This window comes from Dermacentor silvarum, chromosome 9 (genome assembly GCF_013339745.2).
Source record: "Dermacentor silvarum isolate Dsil-2018 chromosome 9, BIME_Dsil_1.4, whole genome shotgun sequence".
NCBI classification, from domain to species: domain Eukaryota; kingdom Metazoa; phylum Arthropoda; class Arachnida; order Ixodida; family Ixodidae; genus Dermacentor; species Dermacentor silvarum.
Window position 1 is genome coordinate 131373913 of NC_051162.1, and position 22887 is coordinate 131396799.

The 22887-nt window shown below is 47.4% G+C and overlaps 1 protein-coding gene across 1 annotated transcript in view; it reads left to right on the forward strand.

The window, feature by feature from the left end:
- LOC119464325 (C-1-tetrahydrofolate synthase, cytoplasmic) overlaps positions 1-19150 on the forward strand; it is a 45686-nt gene extending 26536 nt beyond the window's left edge. Inside the window, exons 9-17 of the mRNA XM_037725244.2 lie at positions 2186-2365; positions 5292-5493; positions 9113-9419; positions 11055-11131; positions 11716-11856; positions 12399-12579; positions 13835-13974; positions 15477-15776; positions 18223-19150. Coding sequence (XP_037581172.1) covers positions 2186-2365; positions 5292-5493; positions 9113-9419; positions 11055-11131; positions 11716-11856; positions 12399-12579; positions 13835-13974; positions 15477-15776; positions 18223-18597 — 1903 coding nt within the window. The 3' untranslated portion in view covers positions 18598-19150. The remainder of the gene's footprint in view (positions 1-2185; positions 2366-5291; positions 5494-9112; positions 9420-11054; positions 11132-11715; positions 11857-12398; positions 12580-13834; positions 13975-15476; positions 15777-18222) is intronic.
- Positions 19151-22887: the final 3737 nt, after the last annotated feature.

A 22887-nucleotide genomic window follows, 5' to 3' on the forward strand; every position in this document is an offset into this window, starting at 1 on the left:
GCTTGGGAAAGGGCGCGCCGTGATTGTTGTATTGTACTTGCTAGATTCAGTAGAGAAACGAGTCTAGTACCTACTGTCTGCATGTACTTACGCACTACTCCGGTAGCCGCTGCGTATGGCGCGGCCGCGCTGGCCCTATATCTTGAAGGCGATGTGAGATGGGGACAGAGTGCGCCAAGTGCTGATAGCTTCGTATGCGCTGTGTTCTCGCCGCTTATAGTTCGCGTTGAAGCGAGAGGCAGCACGAAGGTGAATTCGCCCAGCTGCTGCTGCGGGCGAATTCACCTTCGTGCTGCTGCTGCGGCGCTTCCTCACTCCAGCATTTTGACAGCGAGTGTGCGCGCGGTAATCGAGTGAGATTTGTTCACGTTTGCTTGTGCACTCGTGACACCATGCGTGTTAATTTAGTTAGTACGCGAATGTTTACAAGTTCATACGGCCGATAAAGCTACCATGCTTACTTTGTATAGCTGCCTACTAATTTGCTATCACAATCGATGCTTCACCTTTTGGGTGAAACTGCGACTTTTTTTTCTGTTATACTCACTCCCATGCAATCTCTCATTTTGCAAGCAATAGGTACCTTGTTAGCGTCTATTAGCAGCGATGTAACTGATGGTAGCGACAATATAGACAGCGAGGTGATGAAAAAAAAAAAGGGATCGGGATAATTTCTGCTGCATAACCTGACTTCAGAAAGATGCGGTGGCGGTGACGTCAATATTGGTGTGGGCAAAAGATGGACATGACTTGGATGGACATGATGGCAAAAGATTGGCATGACTTGGGCAGATGCGCTATAGCAGACGTAATTAGCGAAATTGAGGCAGACTATATATATGATGGCATGAACTTTGCTAAAAGGGCAAGATCAATTTTAAATCAGTAACATTTTTTTCTTCTGGCAGGTATAATTCGAAGCAGCAGATGCAGTGTAATGTCATTCATTCGACATCGTTTAATTCGTCTTTTCGGTTAATACGACCGTATTTAAAGACCCCGGAGTGCACCTGCTCATTTTTATGTTGGGAAGAGCTCGTTATTTTGGCTTTACAGTGTCCAAAATCGGATATGTTGAACTAGTGGAAACCGCAGGCCGACACGTAGACTTAGAGCAATAACGAAAATTCTAGCTGCATTTGCACGCCACGTGCCACACAGGCAGCTGTAAAGCAAAGCGGCACAACTATGCGGAACACCCCCTTAGCACCAAATGGAGGAGGTGGGTGGGAGGGATATTTCCAGAATGAGGGTCGCACATATAAGCGCGCTTACGTTGAAGCTGAAAACGTGGCTAGAAAGTTGGTGTGGTCGTTTCGCAAGCTGCATCCGTATTGATACAGGATTGAGCATCGATAACTTGTGTGTGCCGTGAATGCGTGCCTCATATGGTTCTAAACATAGCGATGATAAGGGCAGGAGGCTCGCCCGCGTGAGCCATCGCTACGCCGTCGTGCCCTCGGCAGCTTTCGTGGTCGTGCCGTTTTCGTCGTCGCTTTTGCTGTCGCCGGACCAGGTCCCGCTGTTTTAGGTGGCAGTTAGCAAGGAGATAATTATTTGTGGAATGGCAGAGAGGTCAGCCTGAGCCTTATATATGCACTCTAACCTGCGACTCGTGCGCTAGGATAGGGAACGAAGGAGTGATTGAAGATGACGATAAGAAGAGTAAAGGTGCGATAAATACAGCAACATACTTGAGTCAGAGACTCGAGTGCAATCCCATGTCGTTCAGAAATTGTACCACATGGCCCGTAATGTTACAGTGTAGCGTATTTCGGGTGGTGCCAATGACCCAGAATACGCCGAGAATGCTCTATAGTCGGGTACAACTTAAGAAGGCAGGAGAGGCCCCGCCCAGATGACGCGAAGCGCGGCAGCCGATTGCCTCCGCGACTAAATAAGTAGTCCCGATAACGCGACTCGGCCCAATTCGAAGCGCGGGCGGCTATGTTCGCCGGTGGCGGGGTCACCGGACGTCCGGCTCATGACGTCAGTCTAGAGTGCGCGCCCATTGGTGGAGGAAGTGGGCATCCGCCTTTGGGGGGCGAATGCCGCTGCCTTCTAAAGTTGTACCCGACTATAGTTTGTTGTTTCTCTTCAGGGTTCCTTGTAAGGCAACACGTGGGCGTGCGTCATTATATGCGCAGGCTGCCACTGCAAGAGGAGGAGGAGGTGGGGGTGTCACGTGGTCGATGCGGTACCTGCCGCTCTCTCGCCAGACCCCCGTGCCTTCGGACCTGGACATCGCGTTCGCCCAGAAGCCCAAGCTCATCGATGAGCTCGCCCGCGAGATGGGGCTCGAGCCGCACGAGTGGGAACCGCATGGTCGACACAAAGCCAAGCTGCTGCTCCCGCTGCTGAACAAGTACTAACTACCATATGCATTCTGCAATTATACTAGCTGTTCGAAAACTAGCGAGGCGGAAGAGCCTTCGTAAAAAAAGAAAACTGGAAGGAGAAAAAAAAAAAACAACCTTTTCGCAGATGTATGCAAATCAGCACAACTCATTATATCAAAGACAGCGAAAATGTATGTGCGAGTTTTCGCACTATTCTGTAATTCTTTGCCATTGCCAAAAAACCTAGTAATTGCATCGCAAATGCGTCGCTATATCCGGTGAAGTTCCTTCGCTATACCCGAGCGCTTCACTTGATCAGCACTTTGTGCTCCTATAGCCATCGCCATATTCGGTGTGCAGTCGAACCCAGATATATCGAACCCAGATATAACGAGTTATTCTGCATAGCAAACAGCAGTAAAATCCCTTTGAAAATTTTTGTATACAATTTTTATTTGATATATCGAGATAACTATTGACCCTTTTCGCGGAGCAGTTTGTTTTAGAAAAACGAGATTGCGCTCACAGAGGCGCGCCATACGTCTCCTCAGCGACTGCGCACCAATACGAAACCATTACCGCTTCTACCTTGCTTCTGTGCGATCAGCTGTCGTAAATGCAACTGAGTTTTCGCTAACACACTGTGCTCCAATCATGCTAGACTGAATCATGTGGATTGAAGACGTGTGCAGTGGTTGGCAGCAAAAATAGTGACTGACATGTTAAGGAATGGGATGAATATTGTGTGGTCAAGTTCGCGGACCACTGCTGCAACTGTCCGAACGTGTTACCGGCACTTCGAGATGTACGGCTTCCCTCGAGGATATAAATATTTGCTCATCCGCCAGCATTGTATCGCTAACCTTCAAAGGAAGGGCTTCAGCCCCAGAAGGTTGGCAAGAGTGAGTACCACTCGTTAAACAATGACAAAGGGAGTAGCGCCGTTTCCTGTCATAGTAAGTTTCGCGCACGTTATTTATACCCATATATCCCAAATGGCAGGAAAACTTACGCCCACTTTACCGCCGACGTATCAAGAATAAGTGAATGGGCGCACACTTGAATATATGCGCACTATATATGTACAATAAATGACGGACTACACCGATGGCGCACGAATGGTCGAAGCTGAATGTTTCGTGACGGTCCACAAGAGTAAGCGAGTTTCTAGCTGTAATATATATTTGCTACAAGGTATTCCAATGTACAAAACGGTTACGTTTCAAGCTTTGTGCGCAGCAAGAACAAATCTATCGGAACTGAGCACACCCGCGAGCGATTAGGCAGAAAATAATCAGATAGTGGCCGCACCGAGGAACTTCACCGAGTCAGAACTGCTTTAAAATATTTGCCGAATAAAGAACAAAGAGCAAAACACTCTAATCCTGACTAAGTTCATGAGTGGAATGTTTGGATAGCTTGGAATACATATTTACCCCCGCTTTTAGAACAAGCGCCATGTATACGCTGCTTGCGCCGTTTGGACATAGCTTAATCAGCTCCGAAAGCGCTTTTGCATGTTCTCTGAAGCTGTAATTAAAGCTTCGTGTCGTCCACCTAGTCACCGTCTTCGATATCTCCGAAAACAGAGGTTTTCTAAGTCGCGCCGGCGTCATACACTTCCATTGTAAACAAGGAGGCAACGGAGGCAGTTGAGGCAAGCAATGGACGCATCACCACGTGATCAAACATGGCAGCGCCCACGGGATCGCCGCGAAAAGGGTCAATATATCGTACGTTTCTGTGATCCCCTTCCGGTTCTATATATCCGATAATCGACGGCGTCCGGCTGCGCGTTCCGATGGCCTAGTCGTATAACTTCTGGGCTCCGACGCAGCTGGATGTGTGGCTGGCTGTTCTCTGGCTAACATCATTGTCTTGCTTCTGCTGCTGCCCACCTCTAAGTGTGAATGTATAATGTCCGGTCTTTCTTCAAGTAAATAAATAAATAAATAAATAAATAAATAAATAAATAAATAAATAAATAAATAAATAAATAAATAAATAAATAAATAAATAAATAGAAAAACGTGACAACGCGAAATCAATACACGCTGCACGATTAGCTTTGCAGCTGGCGAAAAATTCGTACGAGTCAGGGTATCAAACCCCGGAACAACCACTAGAAATGGGCAGCCACTTACCATGCCTTACCTAACCAGGCGGCTGTCCCAAGAGAGTAATCAGGTCGGGTTGCTTAAAGTTGTCGATTGAATTAACGCTACAAATGGTAAGACAGTACGGGCTACCCTTTTTAACGTTCTTCTATATATACAAGCGGTTTGATGACAGATTTTTCTTCAATGAAAACACAATTTAAGTTTCTATAGCAGTTTTCGTATTACCGTAACCGAAGTCGAATACTGAGAAAAATTAAAAATAAAAGCATACATGTTCGCTCTTGCTTCAATGTCATCAGCGAGGAGCCCCCGTATATAGAGGTCCCTAATTCCGAGACTGATTAAGTCGTTGATTTTGGCAATCTGAGTGGGCCCGGGTGAGTCGTTGATTTCCTGAATCCAAGTGTGGCCGTTTACTTTGCTTAATCATCCCTCTTAATTCGCTTACGCATCCTTTAAATTATCTTAGTCATACCCCTTAATTCGCTTAGTGTACCTCGCTTAGTCATCCGTCTTAATTCCGAAGGTCGAGGGTTTGACTCCCATCCAAGGTCGTGGGTTCGAGTGCCCTAATTAACTCTATCTTAACAGATGCCTTAATTAACGTCGCCTTAATTACCACCAAAGTTGATGGGCTCGACTCCCACGAAAGGTCGAGGGTTCGTAGCCTTTTTGTACCTTTCGTGTCGTCGACGCGTTTTCGCTCAAGGTCCACTGACTGATGAGACATATAAGGCTTTCGCCTTAATAACCTGAAGTCGTCACATGGAGGCCCGTGCCCGCGGGTAAGTGCACGACCCACATTGTACAGACCCATTGTTCGCCTGTGCAGGCAAGGCGCGGACGGCCACTACGTGCTGGTGACGGGCGTGAACCCGACCCCCTTGGGCGAAGGCAAGAGCACCACCTCGGTCGGATTGTGCCAGGCACTGGGCGCCCACCTGGGCCGCAATGCGATCGCCTGCCTGAGGCAGCCCTCGCAGGGACCCACCTTTGGCATCAAGGGCGGCGCCGCCGGTGGAGGATACGCGCAAGTATGCCATATGCGCGGGCGAGCTGTGTTCACTACGTTGCAACTACTAGCTTGCTATATACTATTTTTATACTCGCCCCTAAATCGCAGATATTGCTTTTTTTTTCTTCTTTTTTTCTTTTTTTGTCTCGCACACACGCGCACTCACACACACACTGAAAATACGCAGAGGCCACTTAAGTTCTGCCTGGACATTTCCCACTGATAGCTATGAGGATATCTGTAGTGGCCAGACACATTATAATTAGGGTCCATCGTTTTCGGGTAAGACCCGATGCCTCCTGATTTTGGCCCCACAAACAAAATTTCTGAAGATATATGGTTAAGCCCGATAGCTCCCCGGTGTTTGCCCTTTCGTAGAGGATGACAAATGCAGGTGTCAAAAACTAATGAACGCTCCCCACCTTTTGTGAGCAAGTGGCCAAGATATATCAGCATTATTAATCATTTATGAATATGGTAGACGCCTCGTTTTTTGTTTAACACACGAGCGATGACCAGCACATATAAAAATGACATATTCAGCGCCTGTCGGACTTGAGTGAAGGATTTAAAGCTTGTTGCTTTTTAGTAACCGCGTTTACATGAATACTCCAATGACGCATTGCATCGCATTACCCGCACGTCGTCCCAGCGACCGCAAAATTTTCCGGTCCCGTGTTCTATAAGACACGCACGCACGCACGCACGCGCGCACGCGCGCGCGTTGGCACGAAGTATATATACGAGACGCCTCCTCCTATGTTTTCAAATAAAGTGCGCGCGTCCTGCTGCAAGCACAGATCTTTTCACCCGCCGTGGTTGCTCAGTGGCTATGGTGTTGGGCTGCTGAGCACGAGGTCGCGGGATCGAATCCCGGCCACGGCGGCCGCATTTCGATGGGGGCGAAATGCGAAAACACTCGTGTACTTGGATTTAGGTGCACGTTAAAGAAGGCGGGTGGTCCAAATTTCCGGAGTCCCCCACTATGGCGTGCCTCATAATCAGATCGTGGTTTTGGCACGTAAAACCCCATAATTATTTTAAGAGCACATATCTTTGTTATTTCTTTAGTAATACACAACGAAATTGATTTATAAATGAATCACTAGCTGCAAATGAAAACGTTAAGTTATTCAGAATTCAAAAATTCTGTAATACCACGCCACCTCGGCTAGTCGTTGTATTTCTTGCCCGCTGTGAAGGATACCACGTGCAAGCATGCCGGTTTCTCTGTACACCTCTGGCCGCGTAGCCATGGAGTAGCACACGGGGCACGTGGAACACCACCTAGGTGGTGTTGGCACCAAGGAGGATACTTGGTTAGCACGTGCCGCTGGAGAGCACACACATTGGACGAATCAGCTTCTATGCATAGCCACCGATGCTACTACTACAGATGTGCTGCTTGGTTACGCAGTGAGTCAAGAAATGCTCCCTAAATATCCTCACTGCAAGAAATATGCACCTTCATGCGCATCATTCATTTAATTTAGCGAATAGCTTCTAACAGCGAAGTTGTTTAAGCCAGCCGTAAAAAATGCGCGTTTCACGAAATTATCATCAGCATTGGCTCGAGCGTCGTCGTCTTCTTCCGCAGCTGGCTCGTTGGCGCCCCTCGGTTAGCACTCGAACTCATGCTCGGCACGCGCTCGTGCCACTGCTCCCGCGTTCGTCGTCGTCGTCTTGTTCCACAGCTGGCTGCCTGGCCGCTAAGCATTCCAGCGTGCAATTTCACTTCTCTTCTGACGTCGTAATGGGGAGGAAAAGCTTGCACTAGGCCGCGCAAAGCTCGAGACACAACGAAGCTGGCCCGATCGATTGCGTCTCCTGGTAGTAGCTAGGTTGAACTTGGCTATGGTCGAGGTTGAACTTTGTTGTATCTAGGTTGAACTTGGTAGCAGCTAGGTTCGGCCTTGTCTATGCCTGAGTTGAGCTTGGTTATGCCAGGTATCTCTTAGGTTATGACGAAATCGATCGGCCAGCTTCGCTGTGTCTCGAGCTTTGCGCGGCCTAGTGCAAGCTTTGCCGTTTTTTTTTTTCTTTTTTTTTTTTTGTACAGCGAAGCGGCTAAGGGATCAGTCTTCGATGGTCGTGTCCCCGTGTAGAAAAAAACTCTCACTGGCCGTATGTTTTACGTGCGAGTGAAAGCGCGTGAGGGACGCGCGCTTTCACGGGGAGCGAACACACGGCGGAGAGCAAACGCGACTTCTTCCGTCGCGCGAATGGCTAATACCACCTAGACTAGGAATGGCCGGGGGGGGGGGGGGGGGGACGGGAGGGGAGGCGACGTTTAGCTGAGGCACCAAATGTGGATCTTACGACCGGGCGCAAGGGGAACTGGCGACTCAATTATAGTCTGAAAAGATTTAACGTAAAAGGCATGCGCTAGCTGCCGGTGTTTTGTTTCATGACATTTGTTTATGGGCTGTCATTCTCAAAATTCTGAGGAGCTATATAAACTTGGACATGTAGCAGCACCAGCAACGCGCAAAACTGTTGTCGACGGCGGCGGCGTTTTGTCAAACGCACGCGGCGTTGGTGACGTGTTTATGAAGAACGTGCCAACCTTTGCCGAACACCCTATGGCGGTGTACCGTAGCGACCATAATGCCACGGTACCTGTGGTCACTAAATAAATGAAAACCACCGGATCATATTATATATATATATATATATATATATATATATATATATATATATATATTTCTCATTCTTTAATAGTTCAAATAGCCAATTACACCATCACATATTAATAGTCGTAATTGTAAATACATAATTCCCACCATAGTACAGCTTCGCTGGTCTTCCATCTGCACCCCAGTGGAAGGGCTGAGTTTTTTTTAATGTGAAACATTTCTTGCCGGCGGCTCTGTCCGTCCCTCCCGCGTGCCACACCCCCACAGCGCATGCGCGTCCCCTCCCCCCTCTCTATCCTCTCCTACGCTCCCCCCCTTTTCTCCTCTAGGAATCCGGAGCGGCGCGCACGACCCCCGTTCTCTCCTCTAGGAATCCGGAGCGGCTGCGCACGACAGGTGGTGCGACAAGCTGCATACTCCGCTGGGGGCGCCACGGTAGTTCCGCGGTATGAAAATGACGGAGCGCGCGCCTCATTCTTCTCTCTGTGCAGCGCCGCGATGAGCGCTCGGGCCGCTGCCGCGAAGCCATCTCCCGCTCAAGCTAACCATCCTCCCCGCTGCTTCGCATCCACACATGGTTCCCTTTAGCGGGAGATGGAATAATTTTTTAATGCGTCCGGCTATTCACTTATATTGAAATTTTCGATGGTTCTTGCGCAATTTTTTGTACACACACCTGCTAGAGTCCACCTAGTGTGCCGTCCATTTCGGCCGCTGCCGATTGACTGCAGTGACACGATGAGGAAGAGACAGGTGCCCCTAAGCCAGTCTCCTTCTCGCCCAATCAGCGACAGCCGAAATGAACAGTACACTAGGTGGACTCTTACAGAATACCCCCACCCCCCTCCTCTGGACCAAGGGCCCTGCCCTTAGGCAGCCTTTTCTTTTCCGTTATTCTTTCTCTTCTTCGATAAATGTTTCCATACACACACACACACACGAGCAAAGTTGCATATAATTAGGGTGATGAGCTATATATACTAATGGCGGGCGCTCGCGCAGGTCATCCCGATGGACGACCTGAACCTGCACCTGACGGGCGACATGCACGCCGTGACCGCGGCCAACAACCTGCTGGCGGCGCAGCTTGACGCGCGCATGCTGCACGAGTCGACGCAGCAGGACGCGGCCCTGTTCGCGCGCCTCGTGACGCCACGCAAGGGAGACAAGTGCTTCTCGGACTCGCAGCGACGGCGGTTGGCCAAGCTGGGCCTGCCCGTCGACGCGAAGCCCGAACAGCTCAGCACCGAGCAAGCCAGGCGCTTCGCCCGACTCGACGTGGACGTCGACAGCATCACATGGAATAGGGGTACGCGCACATTCTATATCAGCCTAGACCCCTATTGCTCATTGCCTTCAACTTTTTTTTTCATAATTCACTCAGAAGTGATTCCGCAAATATATTTGTGACTGTAAAGGAGTGGTTTACTCATATTCTTGTCATCGGCTTTCGAGAAATTTGATCTAGACCTCTGTGCACGTCGTCCCAGATGGCCGAAAGCAACCTTGAGGTGTGTTTCGAAATCACTGAGATTGCGTGATAATGCCGTAAGTGACAGTAACATTGCAATGTACTACACGTAGTTTCCTCTTCAACTCTGCATTTAAGCAATGAAATGCAGTTTTTACCATAGCGAACATGAGAAGATGATGGAGATACTACGTGCATGGAGACGCAGCTTTTTGCATCTAACGGTGGTAGTTAAATTTCAAGAAATTGTGTTTGAAGTTCATGACATAACAGGAGACAATAAAAACCACCTTGAACAGCGATTATGTTCTATAGTTTGTGTCTGGGTCTCAGGAGGATTTGCCTCTGAGGGCGCTGTTCTGGACATTAACAAATTCCGCCATATTCTCGAACTCGCCATTTTGTCAGCTCTGATTGGCTGACAGCTGATTCCAGTCATGTGATCAGGTATATAAAGACTTTATGAGCGCAGCTGACGACCATTCTCACGTGTGGAACAGCATGGGCACTGCGCGGCGCCATGTGGTGAAAGCAACTGACGTTCCTGTATACCTAAAGATGGACTTTAAAAAGGAGCATGCGTCGCTGGTGCTGTGTGGTCGACAGATTTTGTAGGAAGTGGCATCTTCTTAATAATTAAGCGTCGTGATAGACGTCACAGTATCGAATGTGTATAGAGCCACCACTCAATCACTGTCGGTGGTTCCTTAGCTGTCGTTTGGAGCTTAGCCGATACACGAAAGATTAAATCAGGCTATATATACACGCATTATACTCTTTCATAGCTCTCCCAAGTGTTTGTCCTCGGAAATTATCGCTCATTCATTAGTGCACAAACTTACTTCTTTGCAATTTGCGCCAGACAACTGTGTGACCAAACGAATTTCAGCGTATTTCCACATATATACTTTCGGCTCAAGTGGAACCTGCCTTTATTTAATTTATTTTTTATGTGTTTTTATTTATGCATACCACAGCCCTATTATTGGGCTATAGCAGGAGTGAGAAAAAGTAGAGATAAATGTCAGCTAACTTGCCTCAGCCAGACGTTGCCACTGTGACGTCACGCGAAAGTGATAAGGAATTTTGTAAGGTGTCGCCACTCGCCTTCTGCCTTTACGTCGTGGCCTGTCAAGTTCCCGCTTCCCTTAGAAGTTACTATTTAATATTCGATAACTGTTAAATGCCATCTAGCTAGGCATCGGAATGTATCCTTAAATCATCGCGCATGGAAGTACTACTAACTTGATGCATTTATACAGCCTTCGGCAGATTGCACAGTGGTAGCTTCATTAGTTTTACTTTTTTTCTATGCAACCAGACCTCAGTGTTGTTCCTCAAGGTTTGCATTCCCAAAGGATTTTTCAAGATGGGCTTGGTTTAAGGATCTCAAATAAAAGATGTGTTCTAGAAAGCCGTCAGCGTATTGCTCCCAATGATTGCACTCACCAGTAAATCTCCCATTCGCTGCAGTAATGGACACCAACGACCGCTTCCTTCGTCGCATAACGATCGGCCAGGGACCAGCAGAAAGCAAAGTTGCACGACAGGTAAGTCGGTTCATTACGGCCTAATGTATTTCATGCGCACTTCAATATAGCTCATCGCTTTAGGTCAGTGGTTCTCGCACTCCAGCCGCTCACCCTTGACCCTTTGAACCGCTTAGTCCACAGGGCATTCGCGGACAACCCTTGAGAACGCTTCTGTTTTTGTGTCAAGCCTAAATGCCAAAACACGCCAAGCTACAGCCACAAGAAACTTACTAGTGTTACAGCTGAGTTACACTTACGTTAATGCCGAAAACCGTTAGGGATGTTGATGCCAATTGAAAGCGAAGGCAGACGCGAGTTATGTTTATTGTTTTTTATTTAATATATATCGGCGCTATACAGAACACAAGTTCCCACGACCTTAGGACAGACCAGGCATCTCTCTCTTTCTCAACAGCCATGTTCCACAATGTCACATCTTCAAAGTGCCCCTTACGGAAGGCTCGTCGTGTGGGCCTATCTGAGCTCTCTTGATGATGCCTAACAGAAACCCAGTTTGAAATACGTTACTTTAGTCCTTTAACGCGCGCCATGTGGTATTGGTTGCAATTTCAACTGAAGGATATGTGAACGCACGTTTGTAGACCCAGTTTGACATCACGCCAGCCAGTGAAGTGATGGCAGTCCTAGCACTGGCCAAGGACATGGAAGATCTCCGGGACAGGCTGCGGTCCATCGTTGTGGCCAGTGATCGCCAAGGGAACCCCGTCACGGCGGACGACCTGGTTCGTGCACAGTATTGCTTGCCTTGGTCTCGTTTTGCGTTCAAATATGTATTCGCAGTTTTAACGAACATTGTGTTTCTATAATACCTTAACATGGTGGTGACGCAAATACCTCATACGTAAGGTGTTCGATCTCCCGAAAGAGTACTTTGCGTCGCGTAACTTTAGTCATATCCGAGTCGCTTTTGTTGCTAACTGGCATAGTCTTGTAACGTGGCGATGACACAGCGCACTGTTGCATATACTTCAGGTTTTAGATATTTTAACTACCTGTGCAGTGTTTACGCCACCACCCGTATACTGTAGACAGCAGGCTGGAATCGTCTAACTATGCAAGAAGGGTTTTGGGCGGCCGCACACCGCAACGCGTTGGGGTACTACCACTGCAGGACAGATTCACGTGAATATTCTCCCTCCAATAATCCAATGCCCACTTCACGCTCACCATTTGTATGCCGTATCCTAAAAAAAACCGCTAAAAGCTATATAGTATGTGCTTGTCCTTCACGTGACGTGCGTCGTTCGCTCCCCATGCCGTGCAGGGTGCAGCAGGGGCCATGCTGGTTCTTCTGAAGGAAGCCGCGTGTCCGACGCTCTTGCAGACGCTAGAGGGCACGCCGGTGCTCATCCACTGCGGCCCCTTCGCCAACATTGCCCACGGAAACTCGTCCGTCATCGCCGACCGGATGGCTTTGAAGCTGGTCGGTCCTAACGGATACGTGGGTACGGCTATACCATCCTCCTCTGCCAACAACTCCTCTGCCCGGCGGTCGCCCGCACCGTCTCTTATCTCCACACGGCTCTGACCTTTGTATGTGCTGTGCATTCGCCGCTCAGTTTCCGTTGAAGCGATAGACCGCGCGAACTTGCGCTTGCTGCCTGCGTTTTGACAGTCGTTGCCAGTTGGCTGCGGTCATTCAATGTGATCTATTCATGTTTGCTTGTTCGCGCTGACACCACGATTGTTAATTCAGTTAGTAAGCCAATGTGTCCAAGTTTATGCAGCCGATAAAACTACTATCCCTACTCCGAATAGCGCTCTACTACTTTGCTATCGCAATCGATGCTTCGACTTTCGGGCGAAACTGCGACATTTTTTTTTTCATAGTAGAGTGGAAACGTTCCCGGTGGCACATACCTATAGTTAACCCAGTTGGCGTCAAAGACATGCATTGAAAAGCGGCACATTCGCAGTGACCCATGTTGGTATCAAAGATGTTCATTGACGATCAGCACAGGCCGAGTGGCACAAACCCAGTGCTCCAAGTCGGCATCAAAGAGTTTCATTGAACAGTAGTACTTAATCAGTTTCGCATCTGTATTGACCCATGTCGGCGTCAAAGAGGTTCGTTGAAAAGTGGCACATATATGTACACATTGCCACTCTCTCTGTGACCCAAGCTGGTCCCACAATTGGTTTCGAAACCTGTTCCCTCAGCACAGCAGCCCAGTGCGCTACCTATTCGGCCATTGACTACACAGTGAGCCATGTATGCGGGATAACGGTTAGAGACAAACGCATAGATTGACAGTTAGCTCCCGAAAGTGCGTGAAGTATCCTAAGAATGCTAACGCATTAATAAGAGTTATCTAGGTTAAACACTTATATTTCGCAAGTGCCCACACGTATTCATTGTTGACGGGTTGGCGCTGCCTCCCATTGAGCATGCGCAGATAAGTTTTGTGTTTTCTCTCTTTTTCCGCCACTTCGCGCCATTTGACTTGGTAGTGGTGTTTGTGTTGTTCTTTTTGTGTCCATATTTCGCACGCCTGCCATGAATCTATACAAACATGTTCAGTTTTAAGTCGTTCTGAGACTAGGTTCATTCTCCATACAGTGGACATTGGCTGGTGGTCGTGGTGTGAATGATGATGATGATGATGAAATTTCCCGATATGCATTTTTTCTGCTGGTCCGTCAATGTCGCGGGAGCGCTTTGAGCTAGAGGGGCTCACGGCACTCATTTCCTTCGCGCAGTAACCGAGGGCGGCTTCGGCGCCGACAATGGCATGGAGAAGTTTGTGGACATCAAGTGCCGGGCGTCCGGCCTCTCGCCCAGCGCAGTCGTCATCGTGGCCACTGTGCGAGCCCTGAAAGTGCATGGCGGAGGACCTCCGGTGAGCATCCGCTTGCTCAGTTAGATCAGGCTGGAAGAGCGAAACCTCCATATAACGAACGTGGATTATAACGAAATATCGTATATAACGAAGTATAGATGAAATGTTTCTCACCGATGTGAGCGTGTAATGAATATATGTTTAAAGCGAACATTGAACATAACGAAGGTATTCTCGTGTCGGGCCCGACTTCATTACAACAATGTTGAAGTTATCCTTTGAACTCTGTCACATATATATATATATTTTTTTTTCTTTTCGGCCAGTATTATACTATTGCTGCATAAAGTTATGGTCAATCTTTCCTTCTTTTCAAATTTTGCTCTTGAAACGCAGCTCCGACGGCGCTGAGTTCTAAGAGTGAAATTGAAAACGGTGGCAGCCTTCGTCACTGTGGTGTCACTGTATAGTTTCTCTGATTTGGGCCATTCCTGCGCGGAAAACGTGCCTCGTGAAGGTTATCAGGGTAATTCTTTGTTGATTTTCGAGCGCAATATTCATACCGTTTTTGTCGAAGAGGACACCGTCAAAATTCCGTGGCATCGCGGAAGTAGTACCTAGATGTCAAAGTGGTGTTGCCACTCGCTTTCTTCCATTTTGCAACCTCTTGGCTTGCCAAATGTAAGAGATATATAAAAGTAAGATGTATTCGGTATGACATAAGCGACAGAAGCTGGTATGACAGCTACTAATCTAACTCAATACTTCTTTTTAGTGTCCATTTAATTGTATTTTCTGTATTACAAAATTACAGACATCGCGATATGTCTATAAGGTTGGCATGTTATTATGGAGGCCAGGTTCTTCTTCGTCTAGTCACATAAGCGGACACGGAGGAAGGGAAAAAAACTAGGATCGAGGGAGCGTCACGTGACAATCTTGAAGCCTGTAGTCGTAAAGAATATAAAGGCACGTGGAAAACAGGCCCTCACAATGTGATGCTCAAGCGGTAATTGCCGGCATAGCAGCGGAACAAACCAGAGCTAAAGGTGTCCCCGCAGTGACGTCATTCGCGAGAGGGCGCCACTCAGAAATTTCCTCAATTTCAGAGCTGGAAGCTAAAGTCATCAATCTAAGGTCTCGCTGGTAAAGTTCTTCAACGCAGCGTTTATGACTGCTACCATGAGTATTTCTGTGCCGGCAGATATATGGCTACGCAGCCGATGGGATAGAGAGCACACGGAAAGGCTGGGAGAAAGTAGCGAGGGTCGATTGTGACTAAGGAGTCACTGAGAGCTACCGCGAACCAAACAATGTTTTGAAAAGTCTGGCAACCATGGAGGGCCGCCTACTAACCGAGAGTCAACGCGCAGATAGGCCACGAAGGGAGAAGCGCGGCGTCAGGGAGCTAGGTTGATCTGCGAGCCCATAAATCTGCCTGACCTCATGCTCCCTCCTCATTTTCTTTCCTTCCTCAATGCCAGCTGCTGTGGTTCCTCCGTGCTGGGAACACTGCGTCACGTGTTCTTGTTTTGCTCCTGTTTTCCGTGGACGCTTTGCAGATCGCGCTGGGCGCCCCACTGCCGGTGCAGTACAGCAGCGAGGACGTGTCCCTGGTGCGCAGTGGCTTCTGCAATCTTGCGCGCCACATCGAGAACGCGGCCAAGCTGGGACTGCCCGCCGTGGTGGCCATTAACGCCTTCTCGACGGACACCGCGGCTGAGCTCGAGCTCGTGCGCGAGATGAGCCTGTCTGCGGGAGCCCAGGGCGCCGTCGTGTGCCGGCACTGGGAGCTAGGAGGAGAGGGTGCCGTAGACCTGGCACGGGCGGTCGAGGACGCGTGCGCCAAGCCCAGGCCGCAGGTATCCTCCCATAGCAGGGCTGCATTTGCACGATATATGCCTTTCCATTCGATCTGCAATGGACGCGAATCCCCTGCGGCAGCGCCGTGGCCAAAGTCATTTTGTACCTGTTTTTCCTATTTAGAACATACATGTATGGATAACTTTCAACAGGGCGCTGCTACAGCTCCTTTGCTTATTACGCATGACGTGCGATGAAAGAAAGTTGACCCCCCGCCTCTAAATTGGTGACTTACTGCTAGGAAAGTGGCACCCTTGAAGTGACATCTGGTCTTGACGTCACTAGGCAGCTATTAAAGAAACGTTGCCCCTCGTTTGGGGTTAGAGTTGTATTTTGGCCGTTAGCAAAGCTTTCGTCTCTAAGGGTATGCATGCTCGGGCTTGTTGGACATACTTTACTTAACTGGGCATAAAGCACAGAAGGAACAGCGCGACTGCTTGTTGTCCACTCCGCCTGTTCGGGCTGTGCCTTTTGTGCTCTATACAGTGAACTTTTTTTCTTTGATTGCTATTAAGGTGCTCTCTCAAGACCGGGTTATAAAACATCGGTAGGAAGCGAACTGCGGCCCATAAAAAGGTAGAGTGAAAGGGTGAAATGGGACAGGACGAGATACGTGTTTGTCCTGTGTACCTGGTCGTATAAGTATTGTTTATTAACAGGACAGAAACGACAAGAAGAGCAGCATGTTCGTACGTCAGTGGCCCTCTAGCCCACGGACGAAGTTCCTGCAGCTTTTATAAGTACTATAACCTAATTACGCTAACCACGTTTTGGCACATAAAACCCCAAGAAGAAGAAGAACGTTTAATAATGACTAACCTTCCATGCTTGCAGCATTTGGTGCCAGCTCTGTCTGTGGAATCATTAATTAATTTCAAATAGATCGCATGTCATAACCGAAAGAGATTATGCATTTTTTTCTAACAGCATTTCTGCGCCTTGCATATTGTTGTGGAGTTTTCTACTGTGGTTTATTATTTTATGAATTACGAAACGTGAACACGGCATCATAAAGAACCGTCCCATTCTCTTATTCTCATTCTTGCACAGCGCTTTTTGCAGAAGTGTGCAACGCTGGGCAAATTGGTTAAGCGCTATCAAAAAAGGTGGAAACATCTCAAAAAACGACGACATACCAAAGAAGAAACACAGACCACAGGCTCTGACTGACAACTGAATGTTTATTGCGGTCCGGCAATATAAGAAAAAAACTATGGCTCCAATCCACACTGTGACGGAATGATTACCCATTGTGACGTCACTTGAGTTAACACACGTGGCTCTACAAAGAGTGAAGCCAGAGACAAGTGAAATGTACTTAACCACACCCTTTATTACTTCACAACGACATTATATTCACGCTGTTCTTCTGGCATATTTACTTTCCATGGTCTACACATGGTAGCCTGAAATGAACTGAATGAATTGCTAGACCGTGGTGACGTCACTACGTGATTTCTATGCGTTGCGTACTTTTCCACTCGGAGTAGCTTACGCAGCCGTAATCTTTACCGGGAAACACACGCGGGAGAAGGAACGTGCTTAGCATTATTCGCAGCCATCATTAGCATACATTATACGGTTTGCACTTCACACGAGAGTTTTGAATGACGTCAACCCCTTTCGAAGCAGCTGCAAACCTAATCTTTACCGGAATGCGTCGGAGGGTGTTCCTATTGTTCACACGTGCCTTATCATCCATCATGTCGTTTTGATGCTTGTTTTGTGGTTTTTGTTTTGAAAACGAGTGCTGAGCTGTATGCTGTGAAACCATCATTTTTTTTCTTTAACTCCCTCAGCAATTTGGCCATTATGGACGCCTTTCTTACTGTTTCAGTTTCTATTAGTTATTACAGTTAGCACGAGTTGAGTCGTAGGCTCGGTTTGAGCGGTGAATTAAATTTTATGCGTAAGTGTCAAATGACCCATTGAGCGAAATGCAGCTCCACTAAGGTGAAACCTGTGGAGGTGCGAAGCATGCAGTGATGCACCTCTAATGGGCTCATACTGCCTTAAGCAATGGCTCATAACCGTGTAAACGCGGCCTCCCCATTACGACGACAGAAGAGAAGTGAAATTCTACGCTGTAATGATGAGCGGCAACTCAGCCAGCTGTGGAAGACGATGACGACGACGAACGCGGGACGCTCGGCAGTGACTTTTTTGCTTACGCCAAAGACACGAAAATTTCCTTGGCTGGTAGAGGTATACAGCTTCGCTGTAAAATGGGGTCGGTAAATATTGCTCCACCGCAATAAACCTTCAGTTGTCGGTCAGCGCCTGTGGTCTGTGTTTCTTCTCCTAGTTTGTCGTCGTTCTTGTGGTGTTTCCACCTTTTTTTGATAGCGCTTTTTTTGTTTTCTGGTGTTAAATTTCAGTCGTGGCTGTATAGAAGTTGACCGCAATTCTGCAGTTGTGTAATGGTTCCATCCCCGCTTTGCGCAGCTGCGCTTCACCTACGACCTTTCGCTGAGCATCGAGTCCAAGCTAGAGGCCGTGGCCCGCACCATTTACGGAGCCCGCTGCGTGGAGCTCAGCGCGCAGGCCAAGACGCAGGCCGAGCGCTTCGAGCGTCAGGGCTACGGAAAAATGGCCGTTTGCATCGCCAAGACGCCGCTCTCGCTGTCGCACGACCCGAAGCTGCTGGGTTCGCCCCGAGACTTCGTGCTGCCCGTGCGGGAACTGAGGCTCAGCGCCGGCGCTGGCTTCATCTACGCGCTGGCCGGTGACGTGACCACCATGCCCGGCCTGCCGACCAGACCGGCACTGATGGACATCGACCTGGACATAGCCACTGGACAGCCTATCGGACTTTTCTGAAGAGAATCTCGGAGCGTGTATGAATGCTCAAAGCGTACACACACGACCTATAGCGCTATGATTCGAAATGCATTTGTGGGGGCGAAAAGCTAGAAAACGCGTACGCTACCCTTGCGCCTTGTGCCCACTGTTTCCAGTAGGAATCCCCGTGGATGTGACCCAAGGATGTCTTCATTAGACAACCCGTGGAAATCAATCCATCAGATCGTTCCTATTTCCCCTTGTGCAGAAAGGAAACGAGCAGCCATATATCAAAGCGGCTGCATTAAGCAACTAAACGGGATGTCTGCCCCTCGATCACCTCCCTAATTTCACAGCAATGGGCAGCTAGAAAATACAGCTCGGTACATATTGTGTTGAGCAGGTATTTAAACAATTAATTAGCATGGAGAAGATGTTCTCACATGAGAAAAAAATAAGGTATGAAACACTATTAGGTATTATTGGTCCGGCAAGCAGTGACAAAGCACATATATTTTTGTGGCATATATTTTTGCACGCGGATTCCTTTGTTTCGAAACGTGAACATTGAATAAAGAGGAACCACATCATGGCTGTAGGCATCGGTGCGACCTTCTATAAGTACAGTCGAAAAGTACAGCTTGTCCAACTAATGGCGTAGTAATTTTTGCAAACAGTGTCTTCAAGCACAGTTTGCTTGTATTTAACGTGGAAGATGTAGACGTGGCTCTCGTGATAAAACCATGTGCAAGAGATAAGCCCAGCCTTTGCAGCTGCCACTTCGGGTTCATTTGAGCAATGACAGCTGCCGCCATTAATTAGGCGAATGTGCATTTCAGATAAGCGCACTTGCGAATTTGACTTCTACTTTAATTCTAACGCATGAAAAATCCCGGGAGGAACGGTACATTGGCTATGAAAGAAAATCTCGTTTAGTTCGAACGTGAAAGTATGCCGCTTCGGTTAATACGACCTCCACCGGCGTGCCCTCATGCGCCCGCAGCGGTTACTAAGGCTTGAAAACAGAAGAAATTCAGCAGACGGCGCTACTGTTTTTCCAGGCGTGAAGCTAGTTTAGTTTACTTTTCGAAGCTATCAGAACTTCGCTTTTTCCTTCAGTCCAACGCTGAGGCAGCGTTTAAACATGTTGGCGCTCGTAGCCGCATGCCGGTTTAATCGAGATTCAAGAGCCAGAAGCAAGAAGACAGTACTAGCTACTTCGAGCAATGAAAATAATATTTAAATTGGTTCATTCGGTTACCCTCTGTCAATTCTACCTATCGGGTTACCCGCCGCGGTGGCTTAATCAGCTCAGGCGTTGCGCTGCTGAGCACGAGATCGCGGGATCGAATCGCGGCCACGGCAGCCGCATTTCGATGGGAGGCGAAATGCAAAAACGCCCATGTGCTTGCGTTGTAGTGCACGTTAAAGAACCCCAGGTGGTCAAAATTAATGCAAAGCCCTCCACTACGGCGTGCCTCATAATCGGAACTTGTTTTGGCACGTAAAACCCCAGAAAGGAGGAGACCTAGTACACTGTACCGCAGGTGTCGAATTAATATACCGTTCCGGTCCATCGACAAACAACGAGGAGAAGGTCGTCACGCGAGATCATTATGAAAAAAAAATTATGTGACTTGTATTGGCTTAAAAAGCGTTTATTGATCTGGAAGGTGTGCGCGCACCATTGCAAAATGTGAACGTGCCTGTAATTAACTTCGTTTTTTAAAGCGAAGCTTTCTATGGCTAGGCGGAATCGTATATAGCTAGGCGAAATCGCCTGTGTACAGAAAACGATCATCATCAGCATCGGCTCAAGTGTCGTCGTCTTCTTCCGCAGCTGGCTCGTTGGCGCCCCTTGGGTTGTGCTCGGCACGCGCTCGTGCCACTGCTGCCGCGTTCATCGTCGTCGTCTGCTTCCACAGCTGGCTGCGTTGCCGCTAATCCTTCCAGCGTAGAATTTCACTTCTCTTCTGTCGTCGTAGTGGGGAAGCCGCGTTTATGGGGGTATGAACCATTCATTGTCTTCCGTAACGGACAGATTTAATTTTGAAGCAATTTGATTGTGAAGAATCGCAAGCGGCAATGGTGGGCAAATGTTGCTAACCACGCCACCGAGCAAACTCGAGACATCGAAAGCAAGCGACAGCGGCGGACTGCGGGCATACCGTCAGTGACGTTGTTCTCGCCGTCGCGGCCGAACGTGTGTGTAACCTCATAATTGAGAAATACTTTAATGAACCCTCGGGATTACCCCGTGATAAACACCGGGGCCACACGTTTCAGGTTCGCTGGTTAACCACCTTCACGGAGTGGAAGGGCCGACGAATATCTTGTGCGCGACTTTAGTTAGAAACGGCTTTGCTGCGAAAACATTACGAGTCATTCCACGAGTGCCCCAGACGTGCTGAATGACCATCTAAAGACTTCTTCAAAAAATCATGGCAATTTTACTATAGATTGTTTATAGACATTTCCCAATATATTTTTGCTAAAAAAAATCTTGTCACGCGACCTGCTTTCAGTGTTCTGCAAGAAAATTAATATAAACATTATTTTAGCGTGTGACGCTGCACAATTTCGCCTGCTCAACATAAATACAGATTTGTCGTTTAATACGTGGTGGTGCTTATTGGCAACTTCGGTCGGAAAAAGTTCCTTAAGAGTCTCAAATTTTGACAAACATCTGCCAAATTGACACTTTCTTATTTGGCAGCACTACTATTGATCTGTTCAGTGTAACATTTTCACCCGACTTTCCTAAAGCTGTACTTAACAGTCAAATGTTTCTTTCGTTAGTACATTATTAGAATTTTCATCATTCTTCTGGTACACATGACTAAATTCTCTGCTGTTCTTAAAACGCCCTTACAACGCTCTCGAGCGCTTGGATAACTATACTGCAAAGTATGTAATTGACCCACACAATTATATAACTTTGCCAACACATTATCGATTACCTAATCGCCCTGTATATTGATTAAATATGAACAAGGTGATACTCTTAGTTCACCAAGGGCATCGCGGAATGCAGAAAATAGGGAGAGAACGAGGGTTGAGTAATTGTTTGCAAAGCCTATAGTTATGCCAGGAACGTTCATGTTTCGCCGCACATTAATTACACTTAACATTTTCACAGCCTTTTCACCATCTGCGAACTCGTTGTGGTGTAGAGTTGTCTCGGGACACTGGGAAACATAGCGAATAACGGCTGCATATATCATGCTTTCGAGCAATTAACGAATTTGTTACGTTAATTATATTGTGTTTAGTTAGTTAATTAGCTGTGTCAGTTAGTTCAGTCATTAGTTATGGGATTAATTTACATAATTAGCAAGTTTAGGTAGTTATTGTAGCCATTAGATTAGTCAGTAACGGAAGTTAGTTCAGTTAGTTATTAGTTTGGTAATTGCATGGTTAGTTCAGTAATTACTTATTTTTCTGGTTAGTTGAATAATTACAGTTAAGTAATCTGGTTACTTATAATTATATTTGGTTAGCAAGTTTATTTATTTATTAGTTTATTTTGGTTAGTTAAGTTGGTTATTAGCGAGTTTAGTTATTAGTTTAGTCGTAAGTTAATTAGGTAGTTGGGCTTGTTATTAGTTGATTACCTGAATTAGTTAGCTTATTCTGTTATAGTGTTGCATAATTAGTTAATTAGTCCCGTTAACTTTATTAGTTATGTTAGTTATAATTTCATCAAGTTAGAGTAAGTTCGGTCCAGTGAGGTTAGTTTGCAATATCTAGTTAGCTTAGTTCATTATGTAATTTTGTTTACTTATTTAGTAAGTTGAGCCTTTTAATTAGCACACTTAGTAAAGTTAGATAGGTACCCTTGTAACTTGACCGACACGCAGGTACAGTAGCGCACCCAGGATCTCTGCCGGGGGGGGGGGGGGGGGGGTTGACAGTTTGCCTTAGTTTGCCAATACCATCTAAACAGCACTAATTTCAATTTCTTCACGGGAAATTGTCAAAAAATGCACTTTTTGCGCAAGTTTGCGAGTGTGCAGGTGATTGCGCATCTTACATCTTAGTTGCAGTACTCAAAGGCGCAAGGAAAGAAAAGGGGTTAAATAAAAGGGGGGTTAACTCGGCCTCAGGGGGGTGGGGGAGGTTACAACCCTCCCCCCCCCCCCCCCCCCCCGTCTGTGCGCCACTGCGCAGGTACACAACAAATATTAGGCATTGTGGCTTTCACGAAGCATGCCGTCACTACACGTAGAGAGATGTACAGTGCAAAGACTGACACGCGAGCAGCTAATTAAGCAGCAAAGTGCGACATGAAATTGCTCTGGAACCGGTTTATAACGATGAAGCAGTCCA